The following is a 19639-nucleotide window of genomic DNA, read 5'->3' on the forward strand; positions in this document are numbered from 1 at the left end:
TCTGTCCATTTGAGTCTACAGATTCACATCTACAGTATGTGGGGCTCACCGCCTTCATTTTCAATTCCGACCTCAAAACTGCCAATAGGGCAGTGGGGAATCCCAACTTCATCCACCATCGTTAAGACGTTTTTTTGGACAAGATCCAACTCTGCATGATGGCAGGCCCTGTAGCCAGACTACGCCTCATAGTGAAACCAGTACAAAGCATATGGAGGGCTTTCCCAGCCAAATGCTCATGAAAGGACAACATTATTACTGGGCAACTTGCTGTTAGTTTCACTAGAGAAAACAATAGGACTATACCATTAAAAAAAATGAAGCACAAAGCTCTTGACCATTTTCAATACTAAACTGCCTGTCCTCTCTCTCCTGCAATGAACCTGCAAATATTCATAGAGTTTATATATAGGCCGTCTTTCATCAGCCCTATTCCCCCATGTATTCTCGACAGCAAAATGGAAAATGTGGACCAGCACTCATTCACCTAGGCTATGTGAGAAACCAATGTCACCAATGAGTTATTACTTCTATTGCATATGCCTACGCTACTGTTAATACCAAATGCTTTACATTTTATGCGTTCATTTATTTTCTCACAGTTTGAGAAGTGTGTTGATTTGAGTGTTGTCAGTCAATGTGTTAATTAGCCATTCGTTTAACCCTTTACGTCCCTCTCTCCTCCACAGCATGTTTTTGGGGGTGAAGACAGTGTCGCACGGGACAGCCATGTCACGTTGCCACGACAGCAATGTCACCTGGCCCTCTCTGCAGTGACCCTGCACAGCAAAGGATGCTGGGAAATAGCAAACACTATTATCCCGGGGAGGACGACAAGTATGGGGAGGATGAGGAAGAGGAAGAGGAGCAGGGACGAGAGAACAGAAAGGGGGAGAGTAGAGAGAAGGAGAATGGAGGGATAGAAGGGCTCGAGGAGATGGAGATAAAGGGAGGCAGACAATCACGCGAAGGTAAATGGGAGGGAGGTAAACCCTCGGCCATTGTGGTTGGAAGACAGAGAGGAGACCGGACACTGAGGCCAGCCAATCCAAGAAATAGAGGCATCCCCTATACATCCAATCAGGCCCCCCAAAAGCAGCAACACCATCTCATTCCAGCCAATCAGCAGCAGTATCACCCGGCCCCGTCCACTCAGACCCAGAAGAGACGCGCTCACATGGAGCGCAGTATGACCACAGTGGCGCCCATAGAGGACACTCACCTGACCATGATGGTGTTCCGCATTGGAATCCCTGACATCAAACAGACAGTAGGTGCATGTTTCATAGTACTGCTAAGTACAATTATGTCAAGCTGTTATTATATTCTTCTCACATTACTATCATTGGATACATACAGTGTAACAGCCAAGCCCAGGCCAGAGATCAATCCTGAGGGGAACCATACTACATTCAGAACAACCATCTCTCTCACATGGGTTATGAATCTATGAAGAACAGAGACTTGACTCAGGTTAGGCTACATGCAAGTGCTAAACACGGCTCACTTAATAATCCAAAGTAATTGACAGTGTTCTCACTTCTCAATAAAGTTATCAATGATTTGAAGCGATAGATGCTTTCTCAGTACTGCATAGATAGGTGTGATTGTGGGTGAGAGTTGGCCAACCCCCTTGCTCCATACTGTATCGGCATTTCAGGTGAGAATGGATACCCTTTGTTAACCCCTCCCCCGATATGATTCTTCTCCGTACTCCAATTCCCAGAACATTCCCAACTGTTCTACATGTCAGCTGATCTGCCCTCAATATAACAGTAATTGCTAATTATCTAATAGAGTTTTAATGAGTTTGAGGAGGGCGTGAACACAAAAGAGGGCATTTGGTGTCTTGGTCTTAAAGCACCGTCACCCACGGGGCATCCTAGACTATCCACTACCCACCCCAACAAACAGCTTAAAGTACCTCGCACAGGAAATATAATTGTTCACAATTAGATGGAGAGAATGAGGAAATGAAGTGGAGTGGAGGCTGAAAGAGAGAAAGAGAAGGAGAGAGGAGAGAGAAAGAGAAGGAGAGAGAGAGAGAAGCGCAAGATGTTAGAAAGGGAGACAAAAAGAGGCATGAATAGGTAAAAAGAGGAAGATCAAGGTCACAAACAACATACTTGGGCTGAGAATTCCCAGGGACCTCACGTTACGATATTATCACGATACTTTGGCGCCGATATGACATGTATTGCGATTCTCAGAATTCTATAAATATTGCACTTCGATACTGCGATTTTACTGCAATTCGATGTTCCAAACATATTGCTCACCATATGTCTGCTGCAGAGGGACAAGAGTGAGCCCATGAGAAAATTTGTTTTGATCTGTCATGGAAATAAAGGTGCTGAAAACAAATTGGCTCACCTCACTACTTAAAAAGAAGATGGAGAACAAGCTATGAACAGAAAATACTGGAGTTTTGGTGCAGGTACAGCCGACTAGCGCAAAAATATTATTGCGATATTGTGAACAATAATATTGTGATATATCATCAAAAATAATATCCCAATATGTAACTGTATCGATTTTGTCCCCCAACACTACAACATACATCTCTGTACATTGATAAATCTCTCAGTAGTTAATAATTTCTGAACAATGCTATATTTAATGCAATGAGGATAGCTGCTGAGAGCATCCCAGAAGAACCCTGTCAGAAACAACAGAATGATAGGGTGGAAGTGTCACACTGATATATAAAGTGCATTCAGAAAGTATTCAGACCCCACTTTTTCCACATTTTGTTACGTTACAGCCTAATTCTAAAATTGATTAAATAGTTTTTTCCCCTCTTCAATCAACACACAATACCCCCAAAACAGGTTTTTAGAAATGTTTGCAAATGTATAACATATTTGAAACTCAAATATCACATTTACATAAGTATTCCGATTTTTTACTCAGTACTATGTTGAAGCACCTTTGGCAGCGATTACAGCCTCGATTCTTCTTGGGTATGACGCTACAAGCTTGGCAGACCTGTATTTGGGGAGTTTCTCCCATTCTTCTCTGCAGATCCTCTCAATGTCTGTCAGGTTGGATGGGGAGCGTCGCTGCACAGCTATTTCCAGGTGTCTCCAGAGATGTACGATCGGGTTCAAGTCCGGGCTCTGGCTAAACCACTCAAGGACATTCAGAGACTTGTCCCGAAGCCATTCCTGCATTGTCTTGGCTGTGTGCTTAGGGTCATTGTCCTGTTGGAAGGTGAATCCTGAGCACCCTGGAACAGGTTTTCATCAAGGATCTCATTGTGCTTTTCTCCGTTCATCTTTCCCTCGATCCTGAGTAGTCTCCCAGTCCCTGCCGCTGAAAAACATCCCCACAGCATGATGCTGCCACCACCATGCTTCACTGTAGGGATGGTGCCAGGTTTTCTCCAGATGTGACGCTTGCCCTTCAGTCCAAAGAGTTCAGTATTGGTTTCATCAGACCAGAGAATCTTGTTTCTCATTGTCTGAGAGTCCTTTAGGTGCCTTTTGACAAACTACAAGCGAGCTGTCACGGCTTTTACTGAGAAGTGGCTTCCGTCTGGCCACTCTACCATAAAGACCTGATTGGTGGAGTGCTGCAGAGATGGTTGTCCTTCTGGAAGGTTCTCCCATCTCCACAGAGGAACTCTGGAGCTCTGTCAGAGTGACCATCAGATTCTTGGTCACCCTGACCATGGCCCTTCTCCTCCGATTGCTCAGTTTAGCCGGGCGGCCAGCTCTAAGAAGAGTCTTGGTGGATCCAACCTTTTTTCATTTAAGAATGATGGAGGCCACTGTGTTCTTGGGGACCTTCAATACTGCAGAAATGTTTTGGTATCCTTCCCCTGATCTGTGCCTTGACCCAATCCTGTCTCGGAGCTCTATGGACAGTTCCTTCGACCTCATGGCTTGAACTGTGGGACCTTATATAGACCGGTGTGTGCCTTTCCAATTCATGTCCAATCAATTGAATTTACCACAGGTGGACTCCAATCAAAGTTGTAGAAACATATCAAGGATGATCAATGGAAACAGGATGCACCTGAGCTCAATTTCGAGGCTCATAGCAAAGGGTCTGAATACTTAAGTAAATAAGGTATTTCTGTTTTTTATTTTTAATACAATAGCAAAGTTTCAAAAAAACTGTTTTTGCTTTGTCATTATGGGGTATTGTGTGTAGATTGATGAGGAAAATAATTAATTTAATCTGTTTTAGAATAAGGCTTTAACGTAACAAAATTTGGAAAATGGGAAAGGGTCTGAATACTTTCCGAATGCACTGTATTACAGTGCCTTCAGAAAGTATTCATACCACTTGACTTATTCCACATTTTGTTGTGCTAAAGTCTGCATTTAAAAAGGATTAAATATACACTACCTGTCAAAAGTTTTAGAACACCTACTCATTCAAGGGGTTTTCTTTATTTTACTATTTTCTACATTGTAGAATAATAGTGAAGACATTAAAACTATGAAATAACACATATGGAATCATGTAGTAACCAAAAAAAGTGTTAAACAAATAAAAAATATATTTTATATTTCAGATTCTTCAAAATAGCCACCTTTTGCCTTGATGACAGCTTTGCACAATCTTGGCATTCTCTCAACCAGCTTCACCTGGAATGCTTTTCCAACAGTCTTGAAGGAGTTCCCACATATGCTGAACACTTGCTGGCCGCTTTTCCTTCACTCTGTGGTCCAACTCATCTCAAACCATCTCAATTTGGTTGAGGTTGGGGGATTGTGGAGGCCAGGTCATCTGATGCAGCACTCCATCACTCTCCTTGGTAAAATAGCCCTTACACAGCCTGGAGTTGTGTTGGGTCATTGTCCTGTTGAAAAACAAATGATTGTCCCATTAAGCCCAATCCAGATGGGATGGCGTATCACTGCAGAATGCTGTGGTAGCCATGCTGGTTAAGTGTGCCTTGAATTCTAAATAAATCACTGGCACTGTCACCAGCAAAGCACCCCCACACCATAAAACCTCCTCCTCCATGCTTTACGGTGGGAAATACACATGCGGAGATCATCCGTTCACCCACACCGCATCTCACAAGCACACATCTCCAATTTTGTCTGCAGACCAAAGGACAAATTTCCACCAGTCTAATGTCCATTGCTCGTGTTTCTTGGCCTAACCAAGTATGTTCTTCTTATTGGTGTCCTTTAGTAGTGGTTTCTTTGCACCAATTCGACCATGAATGCCGGATTCACACAGTCTCCTCTGAACAGTTGATGTTTAGATGTGTCTGTTACTTGAACTCTGTGAAGTACTTATTTGGGCTGCAATTTCTGAGGCTGGTAACTCTAATGAATTTATCCTCTGCAGCAGAGGTAACTCTGGGTCTTCCATTCCTTTGGCGTTCCTCATAAGTACCAGTTTCATCATAGCGCTTCATGGTTTTTGCGACTGCACTTGAAGAAGCTTTCAAAGTTCTTGAAATGTTCCGTATTGACTGACCTTAACGTCTTAAAGTAATGATGGACTGTCGATTCTTTTTGCTTATTTGAGCTGTTCTTGACATAATATGGACTTGGTCTTTTATCAATTAAATTTTTTTATTTTTATTTCACCTTTATTAAACCAGGTAGGCTAGTTGAGAACAAGTTCTCATTTGCAACTGCGACCTGGCTAAGATAAAGCATAGCAACTTCGACACATACAACAACACAGAGTTACACATGGAATAAACATAACATACAGTCAATAATACAGTAGAACAAAAGAAAACAAAAAGTCTATATACAGTGAGTGCAAATGAGGTAAGTTATTAAGGCAATAAATAGGCCATGGTGGCAAAGTAATTACACAATAGCAATTAAACACTGGAATGGTAGATGTGCAGAAGATGAATGTGCAAGTAGAGATACTGGGGTGCAAAGGAGCAAGAAAAATAAATAAATACAGTATGGGGATGAGGTAGGTAGATAGATGGGCTGTTTACAGATGGGCTATGTACAGGTGCAGGGATCTGTGAGCTGCTCTGACAGCTGGTGCTTAAAGCTAGTGAGGGAAATATGAGTCTCCAGCTTCAGAGATTTTTGCAGTTCGGTCCAGTCATTGGCAGCAGAGAACTGTAAGGAAAGACGACCAAAGGAGGAATTGGCTTTGGGGTTGACCAGTGAAATATACCTGCTGGAGCGCGTGCTACGACTGGGTGCTGCTATGGTGACCAGTGAGCTGAGATAAGGCGGGACTTTACCTAGCAGAGACTTGTAGATAACCTGTAGCCAGTGGGTTTGGTGACGAGTATGAAGTGAGGGCCAACCAACGAGAGTGTACAGGTCGCAATGGTGGGTAGTGTATGGGGCTTTGGTGACAAAACGGATGGCACTGTGATAGACTGCATCCAGTTTGTTGAGTAGAGTGTTGGAGGCAATTTTATTGATGACATCACCGAAGTCGAGGATCGGTAGGATGGTCCGTTTTACGAGGGTATGTTTGGCAGCATGAGTGAAAGAGGCTTTGTTGCGATATAGGAAGCCGATTCTAGATTTCATTTTGGATTGGAGATGCTTAATGTGAGTCTGGAAGGAGAGTTTACAGTCTAACCAGACACCCAGGTATTTGTAGTTGTCCACGTATTCTAAGTCAGAGCCGTCCAGAGTAGTGATGCTGGACGGGCGAGCAGGTGCGGGCAGTGATCGATTGAAAAGCATGCATTTAGTTTTACTAGCGTTTAAGAGCAGTTGGAGGCCACGGAAGGAAAGTTGTATGGCATTGAAGCTCGTCTGGAGGTTAGTTAACACAGTGTCCAAAGAAGGGCCAGAAGTATACAGAATGGTGTCGTCTGCGTAGAGGTGGATCAAGGAATCACCAGCAGCAAGAGCAACATCATTGATGTATACAGAGAAGAGAGTCGACCCGAGAATTGAACCCTGTGGCACACCCATAGAGACTGCCAGAGGTCCGGACAACAGGCCCTCCGATTTGACACACTGAACTCTATCAGAGAAGTAGTTGGTAAACCAGGCGAGGCAATCATTTGAGAAACCAAGGCTGTTGAGTCTGCCAATAAGAATGTGGTGATTGACAGAGTCGAAAGCCTTGGCCAGGTCGATGAATATGGCTGCACAGTAATGTCTCTTATCGATGGTGGTTATGATGACATTTAGGACCTTGAGCGTGGCTGAGGTGCACCCATGACCAGCTCTGAAACCAGATTGCATAGCGGAGAAGGTACGGTGGGATTCGAAATGGTCGGTAATCTGTTTGTTAACTTGGCTTTTGAAGACCTTAGAAAGACAGGGTAGGATAGATATAGATCTGTAGCAGTTTGGGTCTAGAGTGTCACCCCCAATGAAGAGGGGGATGACCGCGGCAGCGTTCCAATCTTTGGGAATCTCAGATGATACAAAAGAGAGTTTGAACAGGCTAGTAATAGGGGTTGCAACAATTTAGGCAGATAATTTTAGAAAGAGAGGATCCAGATTGTCTAGCCCGGCTGATTTGTATGGGTCCAGATTTTGCAGCTCTTTCAGAACATCAGCTATCTGGATTTGGGTGAAGGAGAAATGGTGGGGGCATTGGCGGGTTGCTGGGGAGGGTGCCGGGCAGTTGACCACGGTAGGGGTAGCCAGGTGGAAAGCATGGCCAGCTGTAGAGAAATGCTTATTGAAATTCTTAATTATAGTGGATTTATCAGTGGTAACAGTGTTTCCTAGCCTTAGAGCATTGGGCAGCTGGAAGGACGTGCTCTTATTCTCCATGGACTTTACAGTGTCCCAGAACTTTTTTGAGTTAGTACTACAGGATGCAAATTTCTGTTTGAAAAAGTTAGCGTGGTGAGGAAGGCACTTTTAAAGAATAGCCAGGCATCATCTACTGACGGGATGAGGTCAATGTCATTCCAGGATACCCCGGCCAGGTCGATTAGAAAGGCCTGCTCGCAGAAGTGTTTTAGGGAGCGTTTGACAGTGATGAGGGGTGGTTGTTTGGTCGCAGACCCATTACGGATGCAGGCAATGAGGCAGTGATCGCTGAGATCTTGATTGAAAACAACAGAGGTGTATTTGGAGGGCGAGTTAGTTAGGGTGACATCTATGAGGGTGCCCGTGTTTACGGATTTGGGGTTGTATCTGGTAGGTTCATTGATAATTTGTGTGAGATTGAGGGCATCAAGCTTAGATTGTAGGATGGCCGGGGTGTTAAGCATGTCCCGAGCTCAGAAGATAGATGGGGGGCAATCAATTCACATATGGTATCGAGGGCACAGCTGCGGGCAGAGGGAGGTATATACAGTGGGGGAAAAAAGTATTTGATCCCCTGCTGATTTTGTACGTTTGCCCACTTACAAAGAAATGATCAGTCTATAATTTTAATGGTAGTGTGTGCTCCTAATCTCAAGCTCCTAACCTGTATAAAAGACACATGGGAGCCAGAAATCGTTCTGATTGAGAGGGGGTCAAATACTTATTTCCCTCATTAAAATGCAAATCAATTTATAAAATTTTTGACATGCGTTTTTCTGGATATTTTTGTTGTTATTCTGTCTCTCACTGTTCAAATAAACCTACCATTAAAATTATAGACTGATCCTTTCTTTATCAATGGGCAAACGTACAAAATCAGCAGGGGATCAAATACTTTTCCCCCCCACTGTAGCAAGCGGCAACAGTGAGAGACTTGTTTCTGGAAAGGTGAATTTTTAGAAGTAGAAGCTCGAATTGTTTTGGTACAGACTTGGATAGTAATACAGAACTCTGCAGGCTATCATTGCAGTAGATTGCAACACCGCCCCCTTTGGCAGTTCTATCTTGGCGGAAAATGTTATAGTTAGCGATGGAGATTTCAGGGTTTTAGGTGGTTTTCCTAAGCCAGGATTCAGACACAGCTAAGACAGCCGGGTTGGCAGAGTGTGCTAAAGCAGTGAGTAAAACAAACTTAGGGAGTAGGCTTCTAATGTTAACATGCATGAAACCAAGGCCTTTACGGTTACAGAAGTCAACAAATGAGAACACCTGGGGAGTTTGAATGGAGCTAGGCACTGCAGGACCTGGATTGACCTCCACATCACCAGAGGAACAGAGGAGAAGTAGGATAAGGGTACGGCTAAAGGCTATACGAACTGGCCGTCTAGCACGTTCGGAACAGAGAGTAAAAGGAGCAGGTTTTTGGGGACGATAGCATAGATTCAAGGCATAGTGTACAGACAAAGGTAAGGTAGGATGTGAGTACATTGGAGGTAAACCTAGGCATTGAGTAATGATGAGAGTGATATAGTCTCTAGAGACGTTTAAACCAGGTGATGTCATCGCATATGTAGGAGGTGGAACAACATGGTTGGTTAAGGCATATTGAGCAGGGCTAGAGGCTCTACAGTGAAATAAGACAGTAATCACTAACTAAAATCTCTAAATAGGGTTATCTTCTGTATACCACCCCTACCACAACATAACTGATTGGCTCAAACGCTTTAAAAAGGAAAGAAATTCCACAAATGAACTTTTAACAAGGCACACCTGTTAATTGATCAAATCCCTGAGCTGACAAGGTTAAAAATCTGTTGTTCTGCCCCTGAACAAGGCAGTTAACCCACTGTTCCTAGACCATCATTGTAAAATAAGAATTTGTTATTAACTGACTTGCCTAGTTAAATAAAGGTTAAATAAAAAAATGTAATTGAAATGCATTCCAGTTGACTACCTCATGAAGCTGGTCGAGAGAATGCCAAGAGTGTGCCAAGATGTCATCAGATTACCTGGCTTCCAGAATCATCCGACCTCAACCAAATTGAGATGGTTTGGGATGAGTTGGAACTTAGAGTGAAGGAAAAGCAGCCAACAAGTGCTCAGCATATGTGGGAAGTTCTTCAAGGCTGTTGGAAAAGTATTGTAACACTTTGGGCTTCGTGGGTGTGGAGTCAGTCGCAGGAAGCAGGAAAACGTTTGTAATGTAATTTAATAAGTACTGAAAACCGAGGAAATATGTCCAAACACAACAGGGCGAAACAATAACCCCGAAGTCCAAAATGCATGTACCACAAAACATACAAAGTGACGACACGTAACAAGCCCACACACAAAACAGGTGGAGAGGCGGGCTTAAATAATACAACTAATTACTAATGGGAAACAGGTGTAACTCATAAAGACATAACTAACAGAAAAACGAAAAAGGGATCGATGGCAGCTAGTAGGCCGGTGACGACGACCGCCGAGCGCCACCCGAACAAGGAGAGGAACCGCCCTCGGCAGTAGTCGTGACAGTACCCCCCCCCCCCCCCCCCGACGCGCGGCTCCCGCAGCGCACCGACACCGGCCTCGAGGTCGACCCGGAGGACAAGGCGCAGGGCGATCCGGATGGAAGCGATGGAAATCAACTAACAATGATGGATCCAGTATGTCCCCCACCGGGACCCAGCACCGGGACCCAGCACTTCTCCTCCGGACTGTACCCCTACTGCAGGCCCCCCACCTGGCGTCTTGAGTCCAGAATGGAGCGTACTGTATACGCCGGGCCCCCGTCGATGTCCAGAGGGGGCGGAGGGACCTCTGGCACCTCACCGTCTTGTAGGGGACCAGCTACCACCGGCCTGAGGAGAGACACATGAAACGAGGGGTTAATACGATAATAAGAAGGGAGTTTTAATCTATAACACACCTTGTTTATTCTCCTCAGGACTTTGAAGGGCCCTACACGCTGCGGACCCAGCTTCCGGCAGGGCAAGCGGAGGGTCAGGTTTCGGGATCGAGAGCCAGACCCTGTCTCCGGTGCGAATATGGGAGCCTCGCTGCGGTGGCGGTCAGCGCTCCTCTTTTGCATTTCTCCTGCTTGTTTGAGGGATTCCTCCACAGCTCTCCAGGTGTCCTTGGAGCGCTGTACCCAATCCTCCATGGTGCCAGGACCGGCTGGTAGCCTAACACACACTGGAAAGGCGACATGTTAGTGGATGAGTGGCGGAGTGAATTTTGCGCCACCTCAGCCCAGGGTAAATACCTCGACCACTCACCTGGCCGGTCCTGGCAGTACGACCGCAGAAACCTACCCACCTCCTGGTTCACTCTCTCCACCTGCCCATTGCTCTCGGGGTGATAACCGGAGGTCAAGCTAACCGAGACCCCCAGACGCTCCATAAACGCCCTCCATACATGGGACGTGAACTGGGGACCCCGATCAGAGACGATGTCCTCCGGCACCCCGTAATGCCAGAAGACATGGGTGAATAGAGCCTCCGCAGTCTGTAGGGCCGTAGGGAGACCGGGCTATGGGAGGAGACAGCAGGACTTAGAAAACCGATCCACAACTACCAGAACCGAGGTATTCCCCTGAGACGGGGGAAGATCGGTAAGAAAGTCCACCGACAGGTGAGACCACGGCCGTTGTGGAACGGGGAGGGGTTGTAACTTCCCTCTAGGAAGGTGCCTAGGAGCCTTGCTCTGGGCGCATACCGAGCAGGAAGAGACATAAAACCTCACGGCCTTAGCCAAGGTGGTACCAGTACTTCCCCCTAAGGCCGTGCACTGTCCTCGCCACCCCAGGATGACCCTACGAAGGTAGCGTATGAGCCCATCGAACCAACATGGGCGCATCAGTGAACAGCGCCTTCAACTGGTTGAAGGCTCTGTCCGCTTCAGCCGACCACCGCAAACGCACCGGTCCCCCCTTCAAAAGTGAGGTAACGGGAGCCGCAACTTGGCCAAAACCCCGGATAAACCTCCGGTAGTAATTGGCAAAACCCAAAAACCCTGCACCTCCTTCACCGTGGTGGGAGTCGGCCAATTACGCACAGCATTAACACGATCACACTCCATCACCATCCCTGAGGTGGAAATGCGATAACCCAGGAAGGAAACGGCTTTTTTGAAGAACTCACATTTCTCAGCCTTGACGTATAGATCATGCTTCAGCAGTCTACCAAGCCCTTTGCGCACTAGAGACACATGCTCGGCGCGTGTAGAGGAGTAAATAAGGATATCATCGATATACACAATCACTCCCTGCCTGTGCAGGTCCCTAAGAATCTCATCCACAAAAGATTGAAAGACGGCTGGAGCATTCTTCAACCCATACCGCATGACGAGGTACTCATAGTGGCCCGATGTGGTACTAAATGCGGTTTTCCACTCGTCTCCCTTCCGAATACGCACCAGATTATAAGCGCTCCTGAGATCCAGTTTCGTGAAAAAACGCGCTCCGTTAAATGATTCCACTGCGGTAGCAATGAGAGGTAGCGGGTAACTGAACCCCACTGTGATAGAATTGAGACCTCTATAATCAATGCACGGACACAAACCTCCCCCCTTTTTTTCACAAAAAAGAAACTCGAGGAGACAGGTGAATGGAGGGCTGAATGTACCCTTGCCCCAGAGCTTCCGTGACATATGTCTCCATAGCCAACGTCTCCTCCTGAGACAATGGGTACACGTGACTCTTAGGAAGCGCAGCGTTATCCTGGAGGTCTATCGCACAATCCCCCGGTCGATGAGGTGGTAATTTAGTCGCCTTCTTTTTACAGAAGGCGAGAGCCAAATCGGCATACTCAGGGGGAATGCACAAACCTGGTCTGAACTCTCCACCGACGTGGCACCGATGGAAACACCTAGACATCTACCTGAACACTCCTCTGACCATCCCTGGAGAACCCCCTGTTTCCACAAAATCTTAGGATTGTGACTAGCTAACCAGGACACCCCCAGCACCACTGGAAATGCAGGTGAGTCGATAATAAAGATACTAATTTGTTCCTTATGATTCCCCTGCGTTACCATGTCCAGTGGCACCGTGGTCTCCCTGATCAGCCCTGACCCTAATGGTCGGCTATCTAAGGAGTGCACGGGGAAAGGGGATTCTAACGGTACCAGCGGAATTCCCAACTTAAGGGCTAGTCCGCTATCCATAAAGTTCCCAGCTGCGCCTGAATCGACTAGCGTCTTATGCTGGGAAAAGGGAGCAAAATCAAGGAAAAAAATTAAGACAAACCCATGACCAACAGAGGATTCTGGGTGAGTGTGGTGCTGACTCACCTGGGATGAATGAGGAGTGTTCTGCCTGCCTTCTCGACTCCCAGAGGGACCCCCCCAGCACCGGTCGGCCGTGTGTCCTCGTCAACCACAATTGGTGCAGGAGGGGCGCCCTCCTCCGGTTCCCCTTGACGCAGTTCCCCCGAGCTCCATAGGAATCGGTGCAGGCAGGCTAGGAGCTGGAACTGACAGGACCCTCTCTGAACGCCCGCGGGCAGCCAGCAGATTGTCCAGTCGTATAGACATGTCGATCAGTTCATCTAGGGAGAGTGTAGTGTCCCGACACGCTAGCTCCCTGCGGACGTCCTCCCTGAGGCTACACCGGTAGTGATCTATTAGGGCCCTGTCGTTCCACCCAGCTACAGCCGCAAAAGTCCGGAATTCTAGGGCAAAATCTTGCGCGCTCTTCCTTCCGGGGGATGATCGAAGACGGCCCTGAAATGGCGGGTGAACTCAGAGTAGTTGTTTCGTGCGGAATCGGGTCCATTCCACACAGCGTTGGCCCACTCCAATGCTCGGCCCATCAAGCAGGAGATGAGGAGGCTCACGCTCTCCTCCCCCGAGGGAGTCGGCCTCATGTTCGCCAGGTATAATTCAAGTTGTAATAGGAATCCCTGGCACCTTGCCGCTGCTCCATCATACTCCCTCGGAGGCGTAAGACGTAGTGCCCCAGATCCAGACGGGGAAGGGAGTGGAGGAGGTGAGCTCGTCGGGTGAACCGGAGGTGAAGGGAGGAGACCACTCCTCTCCCATCGATCCATTCTCTCCATCATCTGGTCCATGGCTGACCCAATCCGATGGAGAACGGTGGTGTGATGGAGGACCTGTTCCTCCATCGATGGTAGAGGGGTGGTGGCTGCTTCTGCTGACTCCATTTCTATGGTGCGGGCTTTCGTAACACTTTGGGCTTCGTGGGTGTGGAGTCAGGCACAGGAAGCAGGAAAATGTTTGGTACAATATGTAATTTAATAAGTACTGAAAACCGAGGAAATATGTCCAAACACAACAGGGCGAAACAATAACCCCGAAGTCCAAAATACATGTACCACAAAACATACAAAGTGACGACACGTAACAAGCCCGCACACAGAACAGGTGGAGAGGCGGGCTTAAATAATACAACTAATTACTAATGGGAAACAGGTGTAACTCATAAAGACATAACTAACTGTCACGATTCCCACCGACGGTGGCGCCCCCTCCTGCTCGGGTGGCGCTCGGCGGTCGTCGTCACCGGTCTATTAGCTGCCACCGATTCCCTTTGCTTTTCCCTTTTTTTTATTTTACACACCTGTGGTAAATTAGCCATTAGAAGGGCTATTTAGGTTAGCTGGCCCGCTCCTTTTCGTGCGGGATTAATTGTTGTTTCTGACTGTCTTGTTCATGTTCGGCTTGGCATTGTCACACTTTATTTATTCCCCTGTGTTTGGGAACTTTGATTTTCTTTCTCAAAGTGTTATTAAAAGTACAACACTCCCTGTGCTCGTTGCTTCCTGCGCCTCATTCCTAATCACGACTACCAACGCCGTTACAGAATCCCGCACCACCATAAAGGTATGGAATCAGCGGAAGCAGCGAGCACTCCTCTGCCCTCGATGGAGGAACGCGTGCTCCACCACACGACAGTCCTACATCGCATCGGATCGGCCATGGACCAGATGATGGAGAGGATGGACCGATGGGAGAGAAGTGGTATCCTCTCTCCACCTCCACCTCCCCCGATACAGCCATCTGCGCCTCCCCTGACGTCTGGCTCTGGCGCGCTTCGTTTGGCGCTCCCGAGGGAGTGCGATGGGGCGGCGGCTGGGTGCCAGGGGTTTTTGCTCCAGCTTGAGCTGTACCTGGCCACCGTCAGACCTGCTCCCACGGGGAAGGAGAGCGTGAGTGCCCTCGTTTCCTGCCTGACGGGCCGAGCTCTGGAGTGGGCTAATGCGGTCTGGAACGGTCCAGACTCGGCGAGGGACCACTACCCAGAGTTCACCCGCCGCTTTCGGGCCATGTTCGACCACCCTCCGGAAGGAAGAGCGGCGGGTGAACGGCTGTTCCACCTCAGGCAGGAGACGAGGAGTGCGCAGGACTTCGCGCTGGAGTTTAGGACCTTGGCTGCTGGGGCGGGGTGGAACGACAGGGCCCTCATAGACCACTACCGCTGCAGTCTCCGGGCGGACGTCCGCAGGGAGCTGGCCTGTCGGGACACAGCTTTGTCCCTGGACGAGCTGATTGATATGTCCATACGTCTGGACAATTTGCTGTTCGGAAAGGGTCCTGCCCGTTCCACCCCCGTGCACCCCCGCTCCTACCCCTATGGAGGTGGGAGGAGCCGTGCCAAGGGGCACCGGAGGAGGTGGCTCCTCCTGCACCAGCTGTGGTCGGAGAGGACACACGGCCGACCGGTGCTGGAGGAGCCAGTCAGGGAGTCGAGATGGCAGGCAGAACACTTCTCAGTCACCTCAGGTGAGTCAGCACCAGATTCACCCAGAACCCCCTGTTGGTCACGTGTTTTTACCAGTTTTTTTTACTAAATTTTTCCCCTCTTCCCAGCATAGGGCGCTAGTCGATTCAGGCGCAGCTGGGAATTTTATGGACCGTGGACTTGCCATTAAGCTGGGCGTTCCGCGGGTGCCGATAGATTCCCCTTTCCCCGTGCACTCCCTAGATAGCCGACCATTAGGGTCAGGGCTAGTCAGGGAGTCTACGGTGCCACTGGACATGGTAACGCAGGGGAATCATAAGGAACGCATTAGTTTTTTCCTTATTGATTCGCCTGCGTTTCTGGTGGTGCTGGGGGTCCCCTGGCTGGCTGGTCACAATCCCCGTATTTCGTGGAAACAGGGGGTTCTCCAGGGGTGGTCAGAGGAGTGTTCAGGGAGGTGTCTAGGAGTTTCCATAGGTGCCACGTCGGTGGAGAGTCCAGAACAGGTGTCCACCTTGCGCATTCCCCCTGAATACGCCGATTTGGCGATCGCTTTTTGTAAAAAGAGGGCGACTAAATTACCACCCCATCGACAGGGGGATTGTGCGATAGATCTCCAGGTAAACGCTGCGCTTCCCAGGAGTCACGTGTACCCCTTGTCACAGGAGGAGACGGCGGCTATGGAGACATATGTCACGGAATCCCTGGGACAGGGGTACATTCAGCCCTCCATCTCACCCGCTTCCTCGAGTTTCTTTTTTGTGAAGAAAAAGGAGGGAGGTCTGCGTCCGTGCATTGATTACCGAGGTCTAAACGCTATCACGGTGGGATTTAGTTACCCACTACCTCTCATCGCTACGGAGGTGGAATCATTTCACGGAGCACAGTTCTTCACAAAATTGGATCTCAGGAGCGCGTATAATCTGGTGCGGATCAAGAAGGTAGACGAGTGGAAAACCGCCTTTAGTACCACATCAGGCCATTATGAGTACCTCGTCATGCCGTATGGGTTGAAAAATGCTCCAGCCGTCTTTCAATCCTTTGTTGACGAAATTCTCAGGGACCTGCACGGGCAGGGCGTGATTGTCTATATCGATGACATTCTGATATATTCCGCCACCCGTTCCGCGCATGTGTCCCTGGTGCGCAAGGTGCTTGGTAGACTGCTGGAGCATGACCTATACGTTAAGGCTGAGAAGTGTGAGTTCTCCAAACGAGCCATCTCCTTTCTGGGTTATCGCATTTCCACCACGGGGGTGGTGATGGAGTGTGACCGCGTTAAGGCCGTGCGTAATTGGCCGACTCCAACTACGGTGAAGGAGGTGCAGCGGTTCTTAGGCTTTGCCAATTACTACCGGAGGTTTATCCGGGGTTTTGGCCAGGTAGCGGCTCCCATTACCTCACTGCTGAAGGGGGGGCCGGTGCGTTTGCGATGGTCGACGGAGGCGGACGGAGCCTTCAAGAGGTTGAAGGCGCTGTTCACCGACGCACCCGTGTTGGCGCACCCGGACCCGTCTTTAGCATTCGTAGTGGAGGTGGACGCATCTGAGGCTGGGGTGGGTGCCGTGCTATCACAGCGCTCGGGTACGCCATCGAAACTCCGCCCCTGCGCTTTCTTTTCGAAGAAGCTCAGTTCGGCGGAGCGTAACTACGATGTGGGGGACAGGGAGTTGCTAGCGGTGGTTAAAGCTCTGAGGGTGTGGCGGCACTGGCTTGAGGGGGCTAAACACCCCTTTCTCATCTGGACCGACCACCGAAACCTGGAGTACATCCGGGCAGCGAGGAGACTGAATCCACGTCAGGCGAGGTGGGCCATGTTCTTCGCCCGGTTTAGGTTTACCATCTCCTATAGACCGGGTTCCCTGAATACTAAGGCCGACGCGCTGTCCCGTCTCTATGACACGGAGGACCGGCCCATCGATCCAACTCCCATCATTCCAGCATCTAGGCTGGTGGCACCAGTGGTATGGGAGGTGGACGCGGACATCGAGCGGGCATTAGTGTTGGAACCTGCGCCTGCGCAGGTGCCCGTAGGGCGCATGTATGTGCCGCTCGGTGTTCGTGATCGTTTGATTCGGTGGGCGCACACGCTACCTACTGCGGGTCATCCTGGTGAGGCGAGGACAGTGCGGGGTCTAAGGGGGAAGTACTGGTGGCCCACCTTGGCTAAGGACGTGAGGTCCTATGTCTCTTCCTGTTCGGTGTGTGCCCAGAGTAAGGCTCCTAGGCATCTACCGAGAGGGAAGTTACAGCCCCTCCCCGTTACACAACGACCATGGTCGCACCTGTCCATCGACTTCTTAACAGATCTTCCCCCCTCTCAGGGGAACACGGCGATTCTGGTGGTTGTGGATCGGTTCTCTAAGTCCTGCCGTCTCCTCCCATTGCCCGGTCTCCCTACGGCCCTGCAGACTGCGGAGGCCCTATTTACCCACTTCTTCCGGCACTACGGGGTGCCGGAGGACATTGTCTCTGATCGAGGTTCCCAGTTCACGTCCAGGGTCTGGAAAGCGTTTATGGAGCGGCTGGGGGTCTCGGTCAGTTTGACCTCCGGTTATCACCCCAAGAGCAATGGGCAGGCGGAGAGGGTGAACCAGGAGGTGGGCAGGTTCCTGAGGTCGTATTGCCAGGACCGGCCAGGGGAGTGGGCGAGGTATATTCCCTGGGCTGAATTAGCCCAGAACTCACTTCGCCACTCCTCAACTAACATATCACCCTTTCAGTGTGTGTTAGGTTACCAGCCGGTCCTGGCACCATGGCACCAGAGCCAGACCGAGGCTCCTGCGGTGGAGGACTGGGTCCAGCACTCCAAGGAGACCTGGAGAGCCGTCCAGAACTCACTCAAGGAGGCCAGTGCGCGGCAGAAGAGGAGTGCTGACCGCCACCGCAGTGAGGCGCCCGTGTTCGCACCGGGAGACAGGGTCTGGCTCTCGACCCGGAACCTGCCCCTCCGCATGCCCTGCCGGAAGCTGGGGCCGCAGTGTGTAGGGCCCTTCAAAGTCCTGAGGAGGATAAACGAGGTGTGTTATCGGTTGCAACTCCCTTCCTATTACCGTATTAACCCCTCGTTTCATGTGTCTCTCCTCAGGCCGGTGGTAGCTGGTCCCCTTCACGAAGATGAGGTGCCGGAGGTCCCTCCACCCCCTCTGGACATCGGGGGGTCCCCGGCGTACAGCATACGGGCCATTCTGGACTCGAGACGCCGGGCGAGGGGCCTGCAGTACCTCGTGGACTGGGAGGGGTACGGCCCGGAGGAGAGGTGCTGGGTGCCGGCGGAGGACGTCCTGGACCCATCTATGTTGAGGGATTTCCACCACCTCCGTCCGGATCGCCCTGCCCCTCGCCCTCTGGGTCGACCTCGAGGCCGGTGTCAGGAGGGGGGTACTGTCACGATTCCCACCGACGGTGGCGCCCCCTCCTGCTCGGGTGGCGCTCGGCGGTCGTCGTCACCGGTCTATTAGCTGCCACCGATTCCCTTTGCTTTTCCCTTTTTTTTATTTTACACACCTGTGGTAAATTAGCCATTAGAAGGGCTATTTAGGTTAGCTGGCCCGCTCCTTTTCGTGCGGGATTAATTGTTGTTTCCGACTGTCTTGTTCATGTTCGGCTTGGCATTGTCACACTTTATTTATTCCCCTGTGTTTGGGAACTTTGATTTTCTTTCTCAAAGTGTTATTAAAAGTACAACACTCCCTGTGCTCGTTGCTTCCTGCGCCTCATTCCTAATCACGACTACCAACGCCGTTACACTAACAGAAAAATGAAAAAGGGATCGATGGCAGCTAGTAGGCCGGTGACGACGACCGCCGAGCGCCACCCGAACAAGGAGAGGAACCGCCCTCGGCAGTAGTCGTGACAAGCATTCCTCATGAAGCTGGTTGAGAGCATGCCAAGAGTGTGCAAAGCTGTCATCAAGGCAAAGGGTGGCTATTTTGAAGAATCTGAAATATAAAATATATGTTGATTTGTTTAACACTTGTTTGGTTACTACATGATTCCATATGTGTTATTTCATAGTTTTGATGTCTCCACTATTATTGTACAATGTAGAAAATAGTAAAAAGAAAGAAAAACCCTTGAGTAGGGTGTGTCCAAACTTTTGACTGGTAGTCTATATCTACTACACTAGATATAGGACAGACACTTCAAAACCTTATTCCTTATGATGTATTGTCGTACTGTCTTGTTATGCCATTAATGAATGTGTTATTCAATGCATCCCTTCCCCGCCCTCCACCCCTTCCCCCTGTCCCCGTCCCCATCCCCCTTTAAGAGGGTA

General features: G+C 49.3%; 1 protein-coding gene across 1 annotated transcript in view; it reads left to right on the forward strand.

Moving 5' to 3' along the window:
* LOC106579239 (SH3 and multiple ankyrin repeat domains protein 1) overlaps positions 1-19639 on the forward strand; it is a 75345-nt gene that overhangs the window by 19300 nt on the left and 36406 nt on the right. Inside the window, exon 2 of the mRNA XM_045701933.1 lies at positions 690-1270. Coding sequence (XP_045557889.1) covers positions 752-1270 — 519 coding nt within the window. The 5' untranslated portion in view covers positions 690-751. The remainder of the gene's footprint in view (positions 1-689; positions 1271-19639) is intronic.

Source organism: Salmo salar, chromosome ssa19, assembly GCF_905237065.1.
Source record: "Salmo salar chromosome ssa19, Ssal_v3.1, whole genome shotgun sequence".
Classification (NCBI taxonomy): Eukaryota; Metazoa; Chordata; class Actinopteri; order Salmoniformes; family Salmonidae; genus Salmo; species Salmo salar.